Source organism: Anabrus simplex, chromosome 2 (genome assembly GCF_040414725.1).
Source record: "Anabrus simplex isolate iqAnaSimp1 chromosome 2, ASM4041472v1, whole genome shotgun sequence".
Classification (NCBI taxonomy): domain Eukaryota; kingdom Metazoa; phylum Arthropoda; class Insecta; order Orthoptera; family Tettigoniidae; genus Anabrus; species Anabrus simplex.
This window is the reverse complement of record NC_090266.1, coordinates 1,152,455,678-1,152,476,603: the sequence shown is the minus strand read 5'-3', so window position 1 is coordinate 1,152,476,603 and position 20,926 is coordinate 1,152,455,678. Positions and strand designations below refer to the sequence as shown.

Below are 20,926 nucleotides of genomic sequence, written 5' to 3'. Positions count from 1 at the left end.
CCTCAAACAGTGGTACAAATCCTGTACAAAAGCAGAACCAAAGAGGATTCACAAAAATGAGAATAGCGACTTGGAACCTGAGATTATTAAATGGATGCAGCTTGGAGCTGGCAGAAGTTCTTGAGAGGACGTATTGACATGTATATGAAAGACCGAATGGCAGAGGGTAATCTATATATATAAAATAAGAGTTTAGTCTGTACATTGCTCAGAATTTAAAAAGGATGGTATTTCTGTATCAGTCGTGTCCACAGTAACAGGGAAATGCACTTTTTAATTTTCCATCATTTCTGTCTGTACACGCATCACAAGAAAATGGCAGAAGAGAATTAAATGAAAATCAGTATACAAAGTCGGGGGATAAGTCGCTACAATCTAAGCCATGAATAATTTTATTCTCGTTGAGTGAAATGGTAGTTTAGGGGAAGGCCTAAAATTTAATTTTCAAGTATTTTTGTTATTAGTGGTCGCATCTTAATGAAAATCTGTATGAAAAGCCGGGGAATAAGTCGCTATAATCGAAGCTATAAATAATATTGTATTCACGCTGAGTGAAATGGTAGTTCAGGAGAAGGCCTAAAATTTAATTCTGAAATATTTATGTTATTAGTGGTCGTATCTTAATGAAAATTGGTAGGTGAAGGTGGGAATAAGTTGCTACAATCTAGGATACCCATAATTGTATTCATGCTGAGAAAAATGGTAGTTTAGGGGAAGGCCTAAAATTTAATTCTCAAATATTCATGTTATTAGTGGTCCTATCTTAATGAAAATCGGTATGCAATGTCGGGGAATAAATCGCTATAATCTACACCATAAACAATTTTATTCATGCTGAGTGAAATGGTAGTTTAGGAGAAGGCCTATAATTTAATTCTCAAATATTTATGTTATTAGTGGCCGTATCGATAAATATAACACAAATTTCCAATCATTTATGTCTTGTTATACATTGTTACCGTACCGACTATGATCACAGAGATATTCATGAATTTGGATTTTCGTTACTAAGTCCATATCAGCACCAAGCACGAGAAAATGGGTAAACAGAATTTAATGAAAATCGGTATGTAAAGTCGGAGAATAAGGAACTACACTCTACACTATAAATAATTTTATTACACGTCCTAATATCACACAGTCAAAATAAAACTAAATGTGAAGGCCTACAATATAGAAAGCTCATAAATTCAATCAACAATAACATTGGTTGTGATGTACTTTGTGTCTTCTGTTGCCACTCATCTCCGATAGAGTACTGAGGTGTTTTTTTTTATTTGCTCTACATCGCACCGACACAGATAGGTCCTATGGCGACGATGAGATAAGAAAGGGCTAGAAGTGTGAAGGAAGGAAGCGGTCTTGACCTTAATTGAGGTACAGCCCTAGCATTTGCCTGGTATGAAAATGGGAAACCACAGAATACCATCTTCAGAGCTGCCGACAGTTGGGTTCGAATCCACTATCTCCCGGATGCAAGCTCACTGCTGCATGCCCCTAACCACACGGCCAACTCGCCCGGTCATACCGAGTATAACAGCCTGCCTGAATATTGGCGGGAAGTAGCTGGGGAGTTAGATAACTTTCTTCTTTAGCATGCCATTCCTCTGGTTCATAAATTTTCTGATACTTCTGGTATGAACACACTGGTTCATCATAGCATTCGAGCTATTCAGTCTCTACTCTGAGGCACCGATTGGAATGAGCAATGTGAATATTAACGGAATAATGGCAGAGGAGTGTTCACGGCTGTCTGCGGCCTGGTCGTTCCAGCTGTGGAACTTTGGACTGTTAGATTGGCTTCGTAGTACTGTTCGTTAAAAGTGAGAAAATGTACATTTTTTCATTTGATCGAGTATTTTATATGATAACATTGCTTTTAATAGCTACATGCCTACTGACATTTTTGTAATGACCTATGTTGACTTCAGTTAGGAAAACCACAAAGTCAGTCGTTGTGAGAATCCCATTGCGAAGCACGGGTGCATCAGCTAGTTCTTAAATAATAGTCAGGAACTATGAACAGAAGTATTGTAGAATGGAGACTAAATGCTGAGGAAGTAAAGAGAACCAGATTGCATTATCACTGATAAAGTTGTTTTATAAAAAATATCCTAAATATCATCTCGCTATATGCTCTACAACCTGGATATAGTGTTGTCAAAAAGCAGATTTTTTTTAGTTTGAGCTGGATGAAATGATGTTAACAAGACTTCATGTATATTGAAGGAGATCTCAACAATTGTAGTGGCCAATTGACCATGTTGTAGATGTACATGGAAATTGGGGATTTGATATGAGAAGCAACCAGGGGACATGTCTTTTGGAACTTGCTTCAGCCCTTGACTTGATCAATACTAAAACAGTGGAATCTCATTATCACATTCTGCGTTAGCAATTTTTCCCACTCAACGCAGTAATTTTTGTTGGTTTCAGTCCTAATGCTATTAAGTACACGTTAGTATATGCTCATTCAAATTATTGTTTTAAAATGTGACCTCGATTTAATGCCACCCTCTTTATTGCGCCGACTACATTCGGAACACACGATGATGTTATACCAAGGGATAACTGGATGTTTTCTATTTCAGATATTTTCTAAGAACCTAAAACAGTTACATAAATTAAACAGAAATAATATTTCCAAAGTTATTTGGAAGTTAGTGAACGCCTGAGTTACTGAGATAGCATTCCCTCTTCAGTAATGGTTGCAGTAACGGGGTTCCTGGCATCATGTGACTATCACCCTTACTGTTAGAGGAATCTCGTTCACCCTCTATTATATTATTTTCCTCTAAATACTGCAGGCCATGAATTTACTATCATCTACACCAGCAATAGGACCATCTGTACTACTGTTCACCATGTTGTCAACAACTCAATAACTCTGCACAAGAAGTGAAAGGCAATCTGATCTCCATGTCCAGCCCTGACCAAAATACTTGAAGCTCTCCAAAATTGTAAGGTTTTGTCCCCTTTTCCTTTTTTTTTTTTTAATATATTTTTTTAATATATATATACTAGCAAGATACCCGTGCTTCGCTACGGTATTATACTGAAATTTATAATTGAATGCTTATTGTTTTAGATATATAATCCGCCGAAATTCGCGAACTGACTGGTTTTCTATTATTTCACGGCACGTTTCCTCCCATTTTTCAATCTTCCTTTCCAGCAATCGATTTCGTACTTCCCGGGCTAGGCTCAGGTATTCCTCCCGGTCAGTTGGGTCCGTAAATCTTTGCCATCTTTTCCTATAATCATTTTTAATATGGATAAAATCCTTCAGGAGATCCGGCGTGGTGTCATATTGGGTGCCTTGGCGGCACTGAACCCGCGGCCGGACTGCATTCTTAGTCATTTGTCCAGGAGCCGTTACCAGCGCGGTCCGCACATTTGACGACGGTCCGGAATATTATTATTATTATTATTATTATTATTATTACTATTATGCGTTGCTGGAATGGCTGATGACAGGGAAAACCGGAGTATCCGGAGAAAAACCTGTCCCACCTCCGTTTTGTCCAGCACGAATGTCACATGTAGTGACCGGGATTTGAACCACGGCACCCAGCTGTGAGAGGACGGCGCGCTGCCGCCTGAGCAACGGAGGATACTTATAAGTACATTAATAACAGTAAAATCAATTGGATACACCTCCTTCTACACCCCACCGCCGTTAAGTTTATTTACCGCCACCCCCCCCCCCCCCCAAATATTAAAATAATGCTTGTTTCTTTATGTTTAAGGGAGATTCCAAACACCAATGTTCACGTCTATTACCTTCAGTTTTGAGATATAAGTATCCCCATAAAAATAATTTACTTTTTTCACTTCATTTCGCAATACTCCCCCCCCCCCCCGAAGTGAATTTTCCCCTCAAAAAATACTTGTTTCTTTAATAGTAAAGGATCTTCTAAATACCAATTATCACGACTCTAACTTCTTCAGAGTTTTTGATTTATGTGTCCTCATGAAAGGAATTCAACTCCTTTACACTCCCGCCCTCCAAGATGGTTTTCCCACCAAAAGCGTTTTTCTTTGTTTTTAAAGGAGATCCAAATACGAATTTTCACGTCTGTAACAACTTTATATTTATTAGATGTATGTATTCTCATAGAATTAAGTCAATTAATTTTTCAATTCTTTCACCCCCCCCCCCCCCCCGCCTTCAAGGGATTTTCCGAGAATACGTGTTTCTTTACTTTTAAAGCAGATTGTAAATATCAAATTTCACGTCTGTAACATCTTCATTTTTGAGATATCAGTAGGCTAATTAAAAGAATTCAACACCATTTTCAGTCACTTTTACCCCCCCTCTTCCACCCGAGTGGTATTTCCGGAAACTAAAAATACACGTTTCTTTATGTTTACTAGAGATAAAAAATACCATTTTTCACTTCTGTAACATGTTAAGTTTTTTTTAGATATAGGCCCCTACTGTAAAAATTCTCATTTAAAAATTTTACCCCTTTTGAGTTCCCCTTAAGCGGAGTTTCCAAAAACAAATCACCTATGTTTCTTTACATTTACAGGAGATTCCAAACACCCACTTTTTACGTCTGTAACATTTTACGTTTCCAAGATATTCTGTGGATATAGTCTTTCAAAAAATTCACCCCAATTTGTCACTCCTGTTTAACCGCCATTAATTGGATTTTCCAAAAACTAAAAAATACGTGTTTCTTTATTTTTAAAGGAGATCCCAAACACCAATTTTTAGGTCTGTAATATCCTTCGTTTCTGAGATATATGTATCCTCATTAAAGGCATTCAACCCATTTTTCACCCTTTTACACCCCTCCTATTAGGATTTACAGGAAACAAAAAATACATGTTCCTTTATTTTTAGAGGAGATTCGAACTAACAATTTTTACATCTATAAACTTTAAAATATTTGAGATATAGATACACCCATTTTAAAAAATCACCCCCTTTTCATCCCCCCCCCCCCCCATTAATTGGATTTTCCACAAACAAAAATATGTGTTTCTTTATTTTTAAAGGAGATCCCAAACACCAATTTTCAGGTCTGTAATATCTTCAGGTTCTGAAATATAAGTAGACTCATGAAATGCATTCGACCCCTTTTTCACCCCTTTTCACTCCTCCTATTGCGATTTTCCGAAAACAAAAAAATACGTGTTTCTTTATTTTTAATGAAGATTCTAAATACCAATTTTTACATCTGCAAACTTTAAAAGTTTGGAGATATAGAATCACTCATTTTAAAAATCCCCCCCATTTTCACCCTCCCATTAATTGGATTTTCCAAAAACAAAAAAATACGTGTTTCTTTATTTTTAAAAGAGATCAAATGTACCAATTTTCAGGTCTGTAATATCTTCAGTTTCTGAGATATAAGTACCGGTATCCTGATTAAAGGCATTCAACCCATTTTCACCCCTCCTATTGGGATTTTCTGAAAACAAAAAAATACGTGTTTCCTTAATTTTAAAGAAGATTCTAAATACCAATTTTTACATCTGTAAACTTTTAAAGTTTTGAGATATGAATACACTCATTTTAAAATTTCACCCCCATTTTCACCCCCTTAGCGACGGAATATCCAAAAATCCTCTCTTAGCGAGCACCTACATCTTAATATAAATATATCCCCATAATTTCATTTCTTTACGTCCAGTAGTTTTGGCTCGGCGATGATGAATCAGTCAGTCAGTCAGTCAGTCAGTCAGGACAAGTTATTTTATATATATAGATAGTCTTTTCCATGCTGATTTTCATTCCATAATTTTCAGTAATCTCTCAACATGTCAAGTTGCCCTTGTACTTCCTCTCTGTTTGCTCCCCATGCTACAATATTTTCTGCAAACAGCTCCTTGTCCCCATATTTTACCTTTGCCTCCTTCACAATTGCATCCATAACCATTATGAATAACATTGGTGACAGCTCACTTCCTTGTTACAGTCCAGTTTCAATCTAAAACCACTCTGTCCTCCTCACATGTATTTGGACACTGCTGCAACTATCTATGTACACTGCCTGCACATATTCTACCATTTGTTTCCCAAATCCCTTCCATTCCATTACTTTCAATATCTTCACTCTTGTTGCACTACTGTATCTTGAGCCTTTTCTAAATCAAGGAATGTCATCACTCGTCACCATTTTTCCTCCGAATTCCCAATATATTTCCAATAACTGCCTCATACGGAAGATGGGGTCTAGTTTTGATCTTCCATTTAGAAAGCCATATTGCTCTTCTTGTAATCGTCATTCTTTTCTAGTACCCTTTCAAGTATTTTTGCTACCTGAGAAATGAGCATGATTCCTTGGTAATTATCATCAAGATAACAATTAAGTAAAAGGTTCCACCTGATCGATACTTTTTTTATTATTTAGCCTTCGGCTAAATTTATGTCATTAAAAATTTACAGAACATGTTTCGATTGCTTAGCAATCATCATCAGCTGTTTCGCTTAAAACTTAGGTGAAAAAGCATAAAACATTTCATAATTAAAATTAAAATGTGTTAGTAAGGGATGTTCAAGTGGTGAGGGAGAGTGGATGGGGGAGGGGGGTTGTGTTTGTCAGTTAAGATTAAAATTATACAAATTAAAAACTCTTCTAAACTAAAACATCTTTGATTTCATTCGTTGTCACTTGCACTGGTTCATTATTAAGTTCGACAGTTTTCCGTTAATGCTCTTGCACACTTATCTTGATCGTATAGTGTTCCTTCTTTTTCTAGACCTTTCTTACTGTTCGGTGGAGAAGATTATGTAGATTGTTGGTCGAATTGTTCAGTTTTCATTTACTTGGATCTTGCAATCATCAAAAGACTAAATAAAGGAATACTAATGAATAATTTGGAAAGTATACATATATTTCTGGATAAGTTGTTTAATAAGGGAAAAAAAATTTAAATGAAACGAATGAACAAAGAAACCCCTTGTTTGAACACATATTGAGATACATGGAATTATTAGAAGGCAATCGAATACGCCCACCGAAAATAGGAAACAATCACAAAGCAGCTACGTCACAAATAGAAGCCAACCCCCTGCACATGACAACAAATGACAACACGCCGTCACTTTCCCTTCCCCCTCCAAACCAAGCCAGCAAAACGTCCTCGTCACACAGCTACTACACAAGGTCGAGGACGGCAGAGACAGATACAAACACGTAAACATCGGAACAAGAACGAATTGGACAGGGGTAGTAAACCAAACTTCCCAACTTAATGATTCCGAATAAAATTCGTACAACAAATAATTGGATAGGGGTTGTACTCCAAACTATCCAACTACATGAAAACTGAACAATTCGACCAACAATCTACATAATCTTCTCCACCGAACAGTAAGAAAGGTCTAGAAAAAGAAGGAACAATATACCATCAAGAAAAGTGTGCAAGAGCATTAACGGAAAACTGTCGAACTTAATAATGAACCAGTGCAAGTGACAACGAATGAAATTAAAGATGTTTTAGTTTAGAATAGTTTTTAAATTGTATAATTTTAATCTTAACTAACAAACCCCCCCCATCCACCCTCCCTCACCACTTAAACACATTTTAATTTTAATTATGAAATGTTTTATGCTTTTTCACCTAAGCTTTATGCGAAACAGCTGATGATGATTGCTAAGCAATCGAAACATGTTCTGTAAGTTTTTAATGACATAAATTTAGCCGAAGGCTAAATAATAAAAAAGTATCGATCAGGTGGAACCTTTTACTTAATTGTTATCTTGATTACAATAACGATACGGAATGAAGTGGATAGTATGTAATTGGTAATTATCATGTATCTTCTTGTTCCGCTTCTTAACCTCCACAATTCTACTATGCTGGCGTAGCAGGGGGAGCGGTGATACTCCCACATGGTGCATCCCAGGTGGTGGATAGGGGGGTCCTAATCGGCTTGCCAGCAGACTTGAGCAAAATAAATTAGCTCTCACGGACCAAACACACCACCCCTTGTGGGTGGGGGACGCAGACAAAGAATACACCCATGGTATCGCCTGCCTGTCGTAAGAGGTGACTAAAAGGGGTGACCAAGGGATGATCGAATTAGAACCATGAAAATACTTGTAATTAGTACCATCATTGCGGGGAACACCATGGGTCGCCTTTACTTGCGAGTAGTACCACTATGTTAGGTACACAATAGGTGTGTGATTAGTAGCAACAGAGTGTGAAACAGGAAGGGATTTACAGTACCCATGATTAGTACTACTACATGTGGAGCACCACGGGCTTACGTTATCTGTAATTAATACCATTATGTGAAAAACACCACTAGTCTGGGCGTTGCCTGTGATTAGTACCACTATATGACAGACACAGTGGGACAGTGTTGCCTATTATTATTATTAGTACCCACTGTGTGAGGAACTCCACGGGATAGTACGAGTCCCTGTGATTAGTACACCTATGTGAGGAACACCATAGGTTTGAGTTGCCTGTAAGTGGCGCCGTAATGTGAGAAACACATGCGCGTATTACATTACCTGTGAATAGTACCGTAATGTGTGGAATACCACAAGTCTATGCTACATTTTATTAGTACTGCAACATGGCAAACATATGGTTCTACTTTACTAGCGTTAAGTACCATTATGAGGGGCTGATGACCTGGATTTTGAACCCAGTGGACAACAAGCATCATCAATTCAGGATTGTGCTTTAGAAGCAGTCCCTTGGTCAGTAATACTATTGTTTTATGATAGTTTCTGGGAATGTGGGGCATTGCTGGTCAGATCCACTGATTGTTTTAAATTCATATTCACCCATTCATTCTTCGTCATCACGTTTGTAGTTCTGGTCAGTGGATGATTTTGGACTTTTAAATTTTCATTATATTTAGTCTCATTTCGTTCCATTAGGGGCCGATGACCTAGATGCAAGGCCCCTTTAAACAACAAGCATCACCATCATCATCATCATCATCATCATCACCACCACCTTCTTAAACTTTTGCACTCCTACGTCGAGTGGAGACTTGCGCTCCAATGTCGAGTCACACTCGACACGACAATAGCTCGTACTTTCAGTGCTCCTATGACAACTGTTCTGTGTTCCAGTATTGTAGGTCTATCTGGCAGTCTCCGAGAGAACCCTTTCTCTGTTTATTATAGTTTGCGGGCATTGTAATGACTTATGTAACTTCCGTTATTCTCAAATGTTTCTGACTGTTTACTGATGATATAGATGGCTTCTGCTTCATCTTCGCTCATGGAAATGAATATTTTAGAACAGTTACTGAACGGTATTGATGCTTTCAACATCTCGAAACACTTCAACCTCAGTTGTTGACAGAAAGAAGCGAAACTGTGTTGAACAGATAGAGAAACTTAACAAAATTATTGGCTACCCATCAGAGATAGAAGGCGTTGATCGCTCGGACCAATACACATCAAACTATTCTTTTATAGTGAAAAGCTTGAAATTGTGGTGGAAATTGTACTTGTGGCTATTGTAAGTGGCAATAGTCGGCAGCCTTTTGCTTTATAAAGATTACTACACCGCAAATCGCATGGACATTCCAAAACCTTGCAAAAATAGGTTATCAGTGGACTGCTAGGCGAAGTACGTAACAAAGTTCAAAAGCAGGGAAGACCATCTACTTCTGATGTTGAAGAACATTTCACTGGTAAACTGCACATCAACAACAACCTACATGAAGAACAACGTAAAGGCTGCTGTTCGTTCAAACAGGACCAAGTAAGGTGGTAGAAAGGAAACAGTATGCTACTACAAAACCTGGTATCCACCCAGAAAACTGTTTGAAAAAGTACCACACAATGAAAAACTAGGATTAATGTACTTTGTGTCTAACTGCAAGTTTATAACATGTAACATTTTTTTTTTTTTTTTAATTCATCGAGTTGAGCCTCTATGGACTGTGTGGTAACAACTAACTTCATTTCAGTGTCTAGGTCTTGTTCTTGTTCCGACTTTGACTTCCTGCCAGTATCTTCTGAGCCCAGCGATGAGTGCCTGTTTATGCTCATCAGACAAAGGTCCTTTCCGTCTTCTGGAAGTTGATGCCATTTGGAAACCTTGATAGTTGTTCACCAATCTTCTGAATGTGCTCCTGTCATGAATTTCTTGGTCTGAAATACCAATCTGCATCAGATCTTTTTCGCATTCCTGGAATCATCTCGGCCTTGTTGCCTTAGATTGAATAAAATTCCATATTCTTTTTGTTAGCCGACCATCATTCATCTTCAAGAGATGACCGTAAAATAATAGCCGTCTCTTCTTAATTGACGCTGTGAGAGGTTCTGTCTTGCTGTACAAATCCTCATTTGGTCTCATTCGCCACTGTCCATCAACCCACCTATTACCTAGGATTTTTCTTAGTATCCTGCGCTCTCTTTTTTCCAGCCGATCAGCTTGACCTTTACAACTTAAGGTCAAAATTTCAGATGCATATAATCCCTCAGGTTTTACAACTGTGTTATAGTGTCGGAACTTGGCCCATATACTCATAGACTTTTTATTACAGATATTCTTTGTCATTTGGTATGCCTGGTCTAATTTCCTCATCCTGACATTGATTGCTTCCTCTTCTAATCCATTCTGCTGGATGACTTCACCAAGATATCTGAAATTCTTGACTCGACCGATTTTTCCAAGATTAGTGATCATCCATTCTGGTCCGTCACAGATGTTTGTCATATATTTTGTCTTTGGAATAGAAATCTGGAGTCCTACCTTTTCAGCAACTTCTGACAGCCTATTGATCTTGTTGACTGCTGAATCCATGTTGTTAGCAAAAATGGCCAGATCATCCGCAAAGGCCAGGCAGTCAACGTACACCCCTTTGTGCTTAGGACCAAGTCTGAACTGATCTTCCTTTGTTTCTTCTTGGTCTAACAACTTCCTCCACTCTCGAATGACTTTTTCCAAAACACAGTTGTAGAGGAGTGGGGATAGTCCATCTCCCTGTCTGACACCCGTTCTGATTGTAAACGGTTCTGAGATCTCACCCATAAATTTTACTTTCGACACTGTGTTGGTTAGAGTTTGTTTGATCAAATTTCTTGACATATCGTCCACTCCAAACTCTTCCAAAATATTCATTAATGACTCGCGGTCAATGGACTCATATGCTTTCTGAAAGTCAACAAACACAACCACGTAACTGTGTCCTCCTGTCTTCTTGTACCTTATGATGCTCTTCAGGTTAAATATCTGTTCTGGGCACAAACGGCTTTTTTCTGAAGCCAGCCTGATATTCCCCAATCTGTTGGTCAAGGTGAGCTTCAATTCGGTTCTGAACTGCTTTGGAGAAAATCTTATAGGGAACAGATACTAATGAGATGCCCCTATAGTTGTTGACATTCTTTTTATCACCTTTCTTGTACAAAGGGTGGATTAGTGCTGACAGCCATTCAGTTGGTATCACCCCAGTTCTCCAGATATCTTCAAAAAGCTTGACTAGTACATCTAGAGTTTCATCATTTGCCAGCTTCAGTAGTTCTGTCACTATCGAATCTTCACCAGCTGCCTTATTATTCTTTAAGCTGTTTATAATCTGTTTGATCTCCTCTTTACAAGGAGGGGTTGAGTTGGGTAATTTGTGGATCGGGTCGCACACAGGGAATCTTTCTTTTGGTTCATCACAATTAAGAAGGTTTTCAAAGTACCGAGAAATGATCGTACAGTTTTCTTTGTTGGTCAAGCCTAGCTTTCCATTTTCATCTCTAAAACAAAGGCTGGGGGCTTGGTACCCTCTCAAATTAGTCTTGAATGTTTGATAGAAGTCTCTGGAATTGTTTTTCCGGAAATCCTGATCGATCTGTTCTAACTGCTGTTTCTCATATAGTCGCTTGACCCTTCAGAAGGTTCTGGCTGCTTCTTTTCGAGCTTCACGGAACACATCGAAATCTTCAGATCTTCGGGTCGAGTTCCACTTTTTCCAGGCATTTGTTCTTTGGGTCAGCACTTCATCACACACCTCATTCCACCACCTATGCTTTCTCTTCTTAGCTGTCAGGATTGCAGTATTAGCTGCTTGTTGGATCTTGGAGGCGATGTTCGTCCATTCATGAGATTCAAATGTCAGTTGCTGGTGGTATTGTTCTAAGACATTTTGATTGATTTTTAACTTTCCAATGTCGTATTTATAAATTCTGTTTCTTGGTTTCAGGGCCTTATTGAGAGGAATGAAGTTAATTTTGATCTTGAAGAGGTAATGATCTGAATCAAACTGGGCACCTCTCTGCACTTTAACGTTCATTATTTCCTTAATTGCTCTCCTGGATATTGCTACATGATCAATCTGTTTCTCTCCACACACATTTTGTGTTAAGATTGTTTTGCAGTGTTCACTTCCTGCAGCTGTTCACAGTGCAGACATTAATTCGGAATGGAGCAGGAAGCATATGAAGGTTAATGGAGTTCAAAAGGTTAATATAGGTGTTATTGCTGCTTTTCTCCGTCATTTGGTACTAAATTTTTTTTCTTCCAAGAACATCTAAATAGCCTACAGAGCCATTGTAGATAAATGGGTCCTGCTGTTTTTATAATTTATGCACAGTTCATCCAGTCCTGCTGTTGTTCCCACTTTCATTTGTTTGACAGAAGTTTCCACCTCTTCCATTGTGATTTAACTCTCAGATACTGTCTCCTCACACTCTATCATCTCATCTACAGCCCTTTTCATATTCAGAAGTTCATCAAAGTAATCCTTCCAGCTTGTCCTTATCTCCTGTGGTTGTGCTGTTATCTCACCTTCTTTCCCTTTCACCTGCTTTTTGTAGACCCTTACTTTTCTCTTCCTTCTTACAAGTTAATTGCATCCTCTTCCATCACTTCTTGATACTTTCTTCAATTTTATCCCTATTCCGTAATTGCTGTGCTTTAGTCATATTTTTTCACTGCTTGCTTCCTTTACCCTCTCATCTACCATGAGATCTCTATTTTTCATCCTTCCAGCTATTCTGACACAAGCATACTCTACACAGCTTAGAAACGCCTTCTTGAACATGTCTCGTTCCACTTCCACTCTCTCCACTTCAGTTTTAGATGTGTGTTGTTTCATTGTATATTGGAATTTTTATTTTACTTCCATATTTTTTAATTTCCATAATTTTATTTTCTTCTGTCTTATTTTTTTAATTTTCACTATTTTTCCTACTTTCATTTTTGCTACCACTACTCTATGCTACTTCTGGAAAAGCTGTTACATCTAACAACTGTCTACAATTTGCTGTTTCCACCTAGAAGTAATAAATTACTGTCTTTGTTTTTCTGTTTCCCTCATTCATATCTTGTAATCTTTCTACTATCCTACTTCCCGAACCACATATTGCCCACACTTAACCCAGTTCTCACACAAAAATCTAACTTCTCTCCCTCTTCATTCCTCTTTCATATCTGTAAAGTCCAATTACTTCTTCCGTTCCTTTTCTGTCACATCCCACCATTGCATTAGTCTCCCATGGCGGTCACTTCCATATTCTTTATTTCTCTCTCCAGTGTCTCTAGGAATTTGTCCATATCTTCTTTGCATCCACTCTGGGGTGCATACACTTGGATGAAATTCTTTACTCCATTCTCTGTTCTTAACTGTATCTTTATTACCGTATTTACGCGAATAATCCCCGCCACTGAATAATCTCCGCACCCTAACTTTAGGAAGGCTGATTTTGAAGGGGAAAATTTGCCAACATTGATGCAAATAAAACCCGCACCCGAATTTCGTGCATCAAATTTTTAAAAAAATGTGCGGGTATTCACGTAAATACGGTATTCTATCAGTTACATAGTCCATTTTGTCTACATACTCATCTTAAGATCTTGTTACTTGTTATGCCCATTCCATTTTTTGTCTTATGTTCTCCAATCCAGTTGAGTGTGTATCCCTTCCTCAACTTTTTTTCTTTTTCCTCTCTGCTCAACCTCACTTGATCCCATCATAGTTATATTCTCCTTCTCCAGGAATCACTCAACTTATTTGACATTCCAGTCAGTGACATGAGATTGATTATTGCCACCTTCTTCTAGTCACGCACTTCTCACAGCTCCGCCAACATACAAACTGCACGTCGCTTCCAGGGAACTTTTAATAAAAGTTCCATTTTCATTTTAAGCTGTTATTACAGTGATGTCACAGCTCCCAAAGGCATTTTAGAGCTGCTGCCAGTAAGTGATCAGGATGATCCTAACATGGAGTCCAGTTCCTTTTGCAGTCACCCCTGACCTGGGGCAGACTCTACTCGATGGGTTCCAGTGTCATTTCCTACAATGAGGGAACAATCACTCCACCTAAGGAAACTCATCTGTCCAAAGCCATTGATCACCATAGGGGATCAGGTTATTTACCTCCAACCGACACTCTGTGGCGACGTGCTGGCTGTACGGTGTATTCATTACAGTAACAAGGTAACCAGGCAGACAGGTGTCTGTATCGGGCAATAATGAGTCTTACACATCACCTCTTTACTCTTCCTTGGTACTTCCTTCTTCCAAATGAAGTTCCTTACACTGTAGTAAATTACATTTCCCTGTTGAATCCTGTTACTGGTCTCCATGTCCTACCCTGCCCTGTATCAGTTCACTTCCCAAGTACTTGTAGATATCCTCAATTTTTACAGAATTATTCCCTTTTTTTTTTTTTACGTTGCACCAACACAGATAGGTCTTATGGTGACTATGGGATAGGAAAGACCTAGGCATGGAAAGGAAGCGGCCGAGGCCTTAATTAAGGTACAGCCTGATTTGCCTGGTTTGAAAATGGAAAAACCATCTTCAGGGTTGCTGACAGTAGGATTCAAACTCAGTATCTTCCGGATGCAAGTTCACAGCTGCGCACCCGTAACCGTATGGCCAACTTGCCTGGTATTCCCTTCTTTTTATCCTCTAGTCAGCACAGTTGTCTTGCTTTTCTCCTCACTTATTTTCATTCTATAATTACGAATATACTTATGCAATATGTCCAGTTGATCTTGTACTTCTGCTCCATTGTCATCTGCAAACATCATCTTCAGCTTATCTACACTATAATAGAATATAACACATATATACAGTAGTAACTTACCTCATTCTCATCTTTGTAGAAAATGGTGATACATTTTAAAATAAACATTTATGGTGTATTTTAAGTGTCACTAATATGAACATTTAACCTTGAACAGAGCTTCCTTCACGTGACTTCGTACCATTTGCATTTGAACCTAAAGGTAAATCAGTAAACAACTGACGCCATCCTACAGCCAGCGTTCCTTAAACCTGTTGAGGAAATATTTTAATGTCCAGATTTTGTTGGCCCAATATGAAAAATATATTTATATTTTTTATATAAATATATTTAAATATTGTATAAAATATTTATTTTTATCTAGAAGGTGGAAATTTGAGACAGTGAATGAATCTTTACCTTATTCCTTTTTCCTTTTTCTGTTTTCAGCTACAGGTTGGCAGTGTGCGTGCACTAGGAAACTTGTTAATGCTAATAGACACACACATGATTATGGACTCAGAACTTAGAAGACTTACTATTGCAGCCGTCAAACTTCTAATTCATCTAACTTGGACTAGCCGAAACATGAAAGTGAGTATTCTTATGCACTCAACTTTAGCAAATTGCTGTATTCAACAAAATTATTTGAAATTCGTTAAACTTTTGTTAATTTCATTAAGTTTATTGTGAACTGGATATTCTCCTTTCAGACAAGGTGGAATGCTTGCTATTCTCTGGGAAATATGATGAAAAATACTTCACTCTATGATAAATCTGAGATTGACTGGCAGGTAAGTAATCAAACTTATTTAGGTGAATTTTTGAAAAATACTTTTCCAAGTATGATATTTACTAGAATTAGGAGAGTAAGACTTTTTAATCTGAAGATTGAGTTGTGCAGCTTATTCAAGGCAATGTCGAGGACTTGACTCACAAATCTGATCGTGAATTCCAATAATTCGTAGACCATTCTGCCCTTTTATTATTAGATTCCTCCTGTGTAGTTTTTGGGAGGTGAAGACTACTAGTGTGATGATTCCAGTAGATCACAAACTTTCAATACAAAATCTTTTAATAAAGTAGTGGTTTCTCATGTAAACTGAAAGTACAATGAAGAAGAAAAACATTGCAAATTTAAACCTCTAACATCATTAATTTCAAATAGGACATTTAAATTTAGAAAAATAACTTAGCACTAAATAGTGTTAGTAAAATCTGGGAACTAACAAGATTTTTAGCCAAATCTTACAGATGTTTAGAACATTGCTATGACTTGGACGTCAGCAAATTGTGATCAGTGTCTAGGCCATCACAGCTATATATTTTAGTTTGTTAATTCTATTTAATTATCTGTTAACTAGTGGTAACATTTTATTGGTGTAAAATAATTTTATGAGCTTGCATCCGGGAGATAGTAGGTTCGAATCCCACTATCGGCAGCTCTGAAAATGGTTTTCCGTGGTTTCCCATTTTCACACCAGGCAAATGCTGGGGCTGTACCTTAATTAAGGCCACGGCCGCTTCCTTCCAACTCCTAGGTCTTTCCTATCCCATCGTCGCCATAAGACCTATCTGTGTCTGTGCGACGTAAAGCCCCTAGCAAAAAATTAAAAATTAAAAAAAAATAATAATTTTAACAAACAAATTATTTATATGAAGGTTTAATGTAAAGACTTAACCTTGAGATATTTGTTCAAATGAGGCTGAAGATGCTCGATATAACGAGCAAAACATGTCCCTGTTAGTGTGGTATTGTAATAAAATGTCCTTCTAGAGACAATAAACATTTTTATGTATTGAATTAGGTGGAAAATAAAACAAGAATTGTAACAATCACCTAAAATATCTTGTATCGCGGAAGGTGCTGACATTTACTGGATTGCGTGTACCACAGAGCTTCAGGGATAGCATAGAGCTCTTATGTGTACACGCTACAGCTTTCAGGTAGAGGAAAGAAATCTCTTAATGCACAGCCTGTTTTGGCTTCTGCCCTTGAACCATACATGTAAATAACTACTAACCCTGGATATTGTCTAACAACGGACATGAAGAGCCTGCGATAAATAGAAGCGTCCAGGTTTATTTTCAGCCAGTGAGTATATCTAGGATGTCACGTCACTGTATTTACCATGGAGGTACCTTACTTGGTCATGTAACAAGACAAGGAACTGAAGGTACATCAAACAATCTGTAACTGCAATCCAAGCGTATACCAACTGGCTGCCTTGCTCACGGGTAAGCAGCATACGGCATACTACTTCTGTTGTGGAATACACAGGGATAACTTGGTGAAGTGGCATCTACCGCAGTTCCAAAGCATAGGACGACAGCGTTTGCTAGCATTGCAGGTGTAAACACTGCACACGACGTTCAGTGAGCATGCTGGCAATCGACTTCTACGAAGAGCTCCCGTTGCCAGCCTAACTCTGCTGTGGTGCACGCTATTCAGTTTTCCAAGAACATTTTTCCTTGGAAATCCATATGTTGCACTGTCGTAGTCTTATCTGGATAAAATATGTGCCTATAAAATCGCAGGAGCACTGTGTAACCAGCCTCCCACGTAGTTTCTTTGCACATTTGTCTTAATTGATGCATTGGCAGCTCTCACGATAGCTTACTATCGAAAACGACCCCTTGTGGGTGGGGGACGCAGACAAAGAATACACCCACGGTATCCCCTGCCTGTCGTAAGAGGCAACTAAAAGGGGCAACCAAGGGATGACTGTATTATAACCATGAAACTACTTGTGATTAGTACCACCACACTGGGAACACCATGGGTCGCTTTTACTTGCGCGTAGTACCCCTATGTTAGGTACCAAATAGTTTTGTGATTAGTAGCACGCAGGAGCACCGTGCGGTCAGCTTTTACAGTACCTGTGATTAGTACCACTATATGAGCGACACCATGGTTCTGTCTTGTCTATGATTAGTACCCACTATATGAGGAACACCACGGGATAGTACGAGTCCTTGTGGTTAGTACACTTATGTGATGAACACCATAGGTTTGCGTTGCCTGTAAATGGCACCACAATGTGCAAAACACCATAGGTCTGTATTACATGTGTGAATTTCATTACCTGTGAGTAGTACCATAATGTGTGTGGAATACCGTGAGTCTATGCTACTTTTGATTAGTATCGCACCATGACAAATACTGTTCCCCCCCCCCGCCCTTTACAGAAGAGAGCACATAATACAAGGTACATATAAAACAAGTAATGATGTAATAAACCAAAATAACAAACCTGAAAGAACAACGTCAGCCGATGATACACCAGGAAAAACATCTTAAATTTCCAACAACACATGGCTACGCAGGGTTACCAACATAACTAGAGAAGGGATATATGGGAAGCAGGCCGAGAAACCCTACAGAGGACGAGATCTTACGTGATGTTGTAGGGAAAGATACATGAGTCTGGTTTACTCAACATATAGAATTTTAACAAGGTATTAAAACACAAATTAAAAGGATAACATTATCAGTTAAGAAAAAGGCTCAGTCGAACCACGAGGTTCCTATGGGTGGTTCTTCAGAAAATTAAATATCTACACAATATTACAATTACATTTAAATAGGTGAGCATAACTTTGATGATGAAATTTACAAGGAAAATTTAACAGGTAATATGACATAATTACAACCATCTTACAAGGCAAATGGAAAATAGTTTACAAGGAAAGAAAACAATGGAAATTTAATTTTAGCGCTGAGGCCTTTAGAGGTGCAGTCCTCTCCTAATACACATCAGCGAGGGATGCATAGCTCAACAGGTGTACATTAAATTGACGCTGCATTACGGGAGGCAACCCAAATGGAGAAATTGAAATTTACATTTACACAAAAGGTTAATAAAAGGAATTGCCTCCAAAACAAAGAATATGCCTAGCTGACGAACTAAGGCATTACAAAACCAAAACGGTGAAAACCAGGGTCTAAGTTAAACTCCGAACAAATGAATTTACATATTAATTTAACATTTGAGAAAAGAAAACATGCTTACCCCGGGATGACTGGAGCCGCTGAGCAGACCACCTCACAAGGTGCGTCGGATCGGAAGAACATACGAAAACCAAAGACGCTGAACAGAGCCTTGCTACTACCGAGTAGCCAAAGGCCGGAAATTGAGAAGCACTCAAACAGCCAATCAGGGAAGCTACCTATGATTCGACCCGAAGTTTCACCAATACAATTTATTGTTATTTTTGCGAATCGGATTACAGCACCATATATGGTAATGTGAGAAACATATTCTAGAGGTTTCGATTGCGAAACTCAGCGATTTCGTGATCGAAACCTCCACGTGGCAACTACAAGGTGATACAAAAAATGGGTTACAACATGTACACTTCTGGAGATCTCCACTACCAATGTCAATGCGTCTTTTCCTTTTAACACTCCATTATTAAATAAATATAATTGTCTCTTCTGTGAGTCCTGAAAATTCTTTAAATACACAAAATCTCACAACAAATAAAACACATTAAAAATTTACATAAATTTACAGCAACAAAGAAAACAAATATTTATTGAATTCTTCAAAAATGTTTTAGAGTTCCTTAGTTTCCATCCATGTTATTGATTTCTCACCACCGGCGACAAATATCATGGTTCTACTTTTCTAGCGATAAGTACCATTATAAGGGGCCGATGACTTGGACTTTGGACCCCTTTAGACTGCAAGCATCGTCGATTTAGTATTGTGCTATTGAAGCAGTCCCTTGGTCAGTAATACTATTGTTTTACGTCATTTTCTGTGAATGTGAGGCACTGTGGTTCGGATCCACTGATGGTTTTAAATTCATACCCATCCATTCATTCTTTGTCCTCGCGTTTTGAATTCTGGTCAGTGGAGGATTTTGGACTTTCAATTTGTCATTACATTTCATCTCGTTTCATACCACTAGGGGCCAATGACCTAGATGTTAGGCCCCTTTAAACAACAAGCATCATCATCATCATCATCCCTATCAAAAACGAGCCCACAACCGAAAATCCCCAACCAAATGATACATCACATTAAGACGCAAGTCACAACCCCCTTACAACAACCTGTCCTTCATCACGCAATGCTTTTAATTGCCTTGAATTAAACCATCCTGCTGCCTCATGCAGAAGACTAAGCCGGTTCAACAGGTACGGTGGTCCTCACCACCATTCCAATTCCAAGGTACTCCAGGAGTTGGCGACGTGTATTTAGTGCAAACACAACTTTGCCGCGTCAGACCATAGCAGTTCATACTAAAAAATACAACAAAAAAACAGCAGCTAAGCAACACTTCACACAAAACTACATGAACAACACAGCACTCCCACGTTAACTTCAATTTCCCAGTCCAACACAACCTTTCCTTCCTCAGTGTCCTTCAACCTAATCTACCTTCACTATGTACCTCAGACAATAATTCCTTGGTTCACCTCCTCGCAGAGCATCGGAAACTGATCACCACAACATAGCACACGAATCATGCACAAGCTTTTGACTACATTTGTTATTTTGATTTTCAGATTTTCACGCAAATCGAACTGCCTACAAATATCAAAATCTGAAAATCAAAATAACAGATGTAGTCAAAAGCATCACCTTCCTAAAAGAATGTCTATTAAATGAACTAACGCCTAAATTCATGCACAAGCTTCGGCTGCCAATGTACTGTATATCCACTGGTCGGCATGAAATGGTCCAAGGAGTATGGCATTGCAAACAGTAAAGACATTAACACAATAAATCCTAGCCTTCCCAGAGAAAAATCCCTAACCAACAAATCCCTGTAAACAATAAATAATAATAATAATGACCCTTAAACATTTCCCTCCACTCCAACATAACACAAATCCAACAAAAACAATGAAGAACATAACTCAGTACAGGGAGAGCTTAGCTCAAGCTCCATCACAAACCTGCGCCCTGAGACTGGTTGATAGAAATTTAAAAGACAGACTTCATTACGTTAAATATCCTAGAAAAACTGAGCATT

The 20,926-nt window shown here is 38.3% G+C and overlaps 1 protein-coding gene across 1 annotated transcript in view; it reads left to right on the top strand.

Annotated features, from left to right (window-relative positions):
* The window catches only part of LOC136863813 (HEAT repeat-containing protein 6), a 248,820-nt gene that overhangs the window by 184,327 nt on the left and 43,567 nt on the right, over nucleotides 1-20,926 (top strand). Inside the window, exons 14-15 of the mRNA XM_067140151.2 lie at nucleotides 15,389-15,532; nucleotides 15,652-15,732. Coding sequence (XP_066996252.2) covers nucleotides 15,389-15,532; nucleotides 15,652-15,732 — 225 coding nt within the window. The remainder of the gene's footprint in view (nucleotides 1-15,388; nucleotides 15,533-15,651; nucleotides 15,733-20,926) is intronic.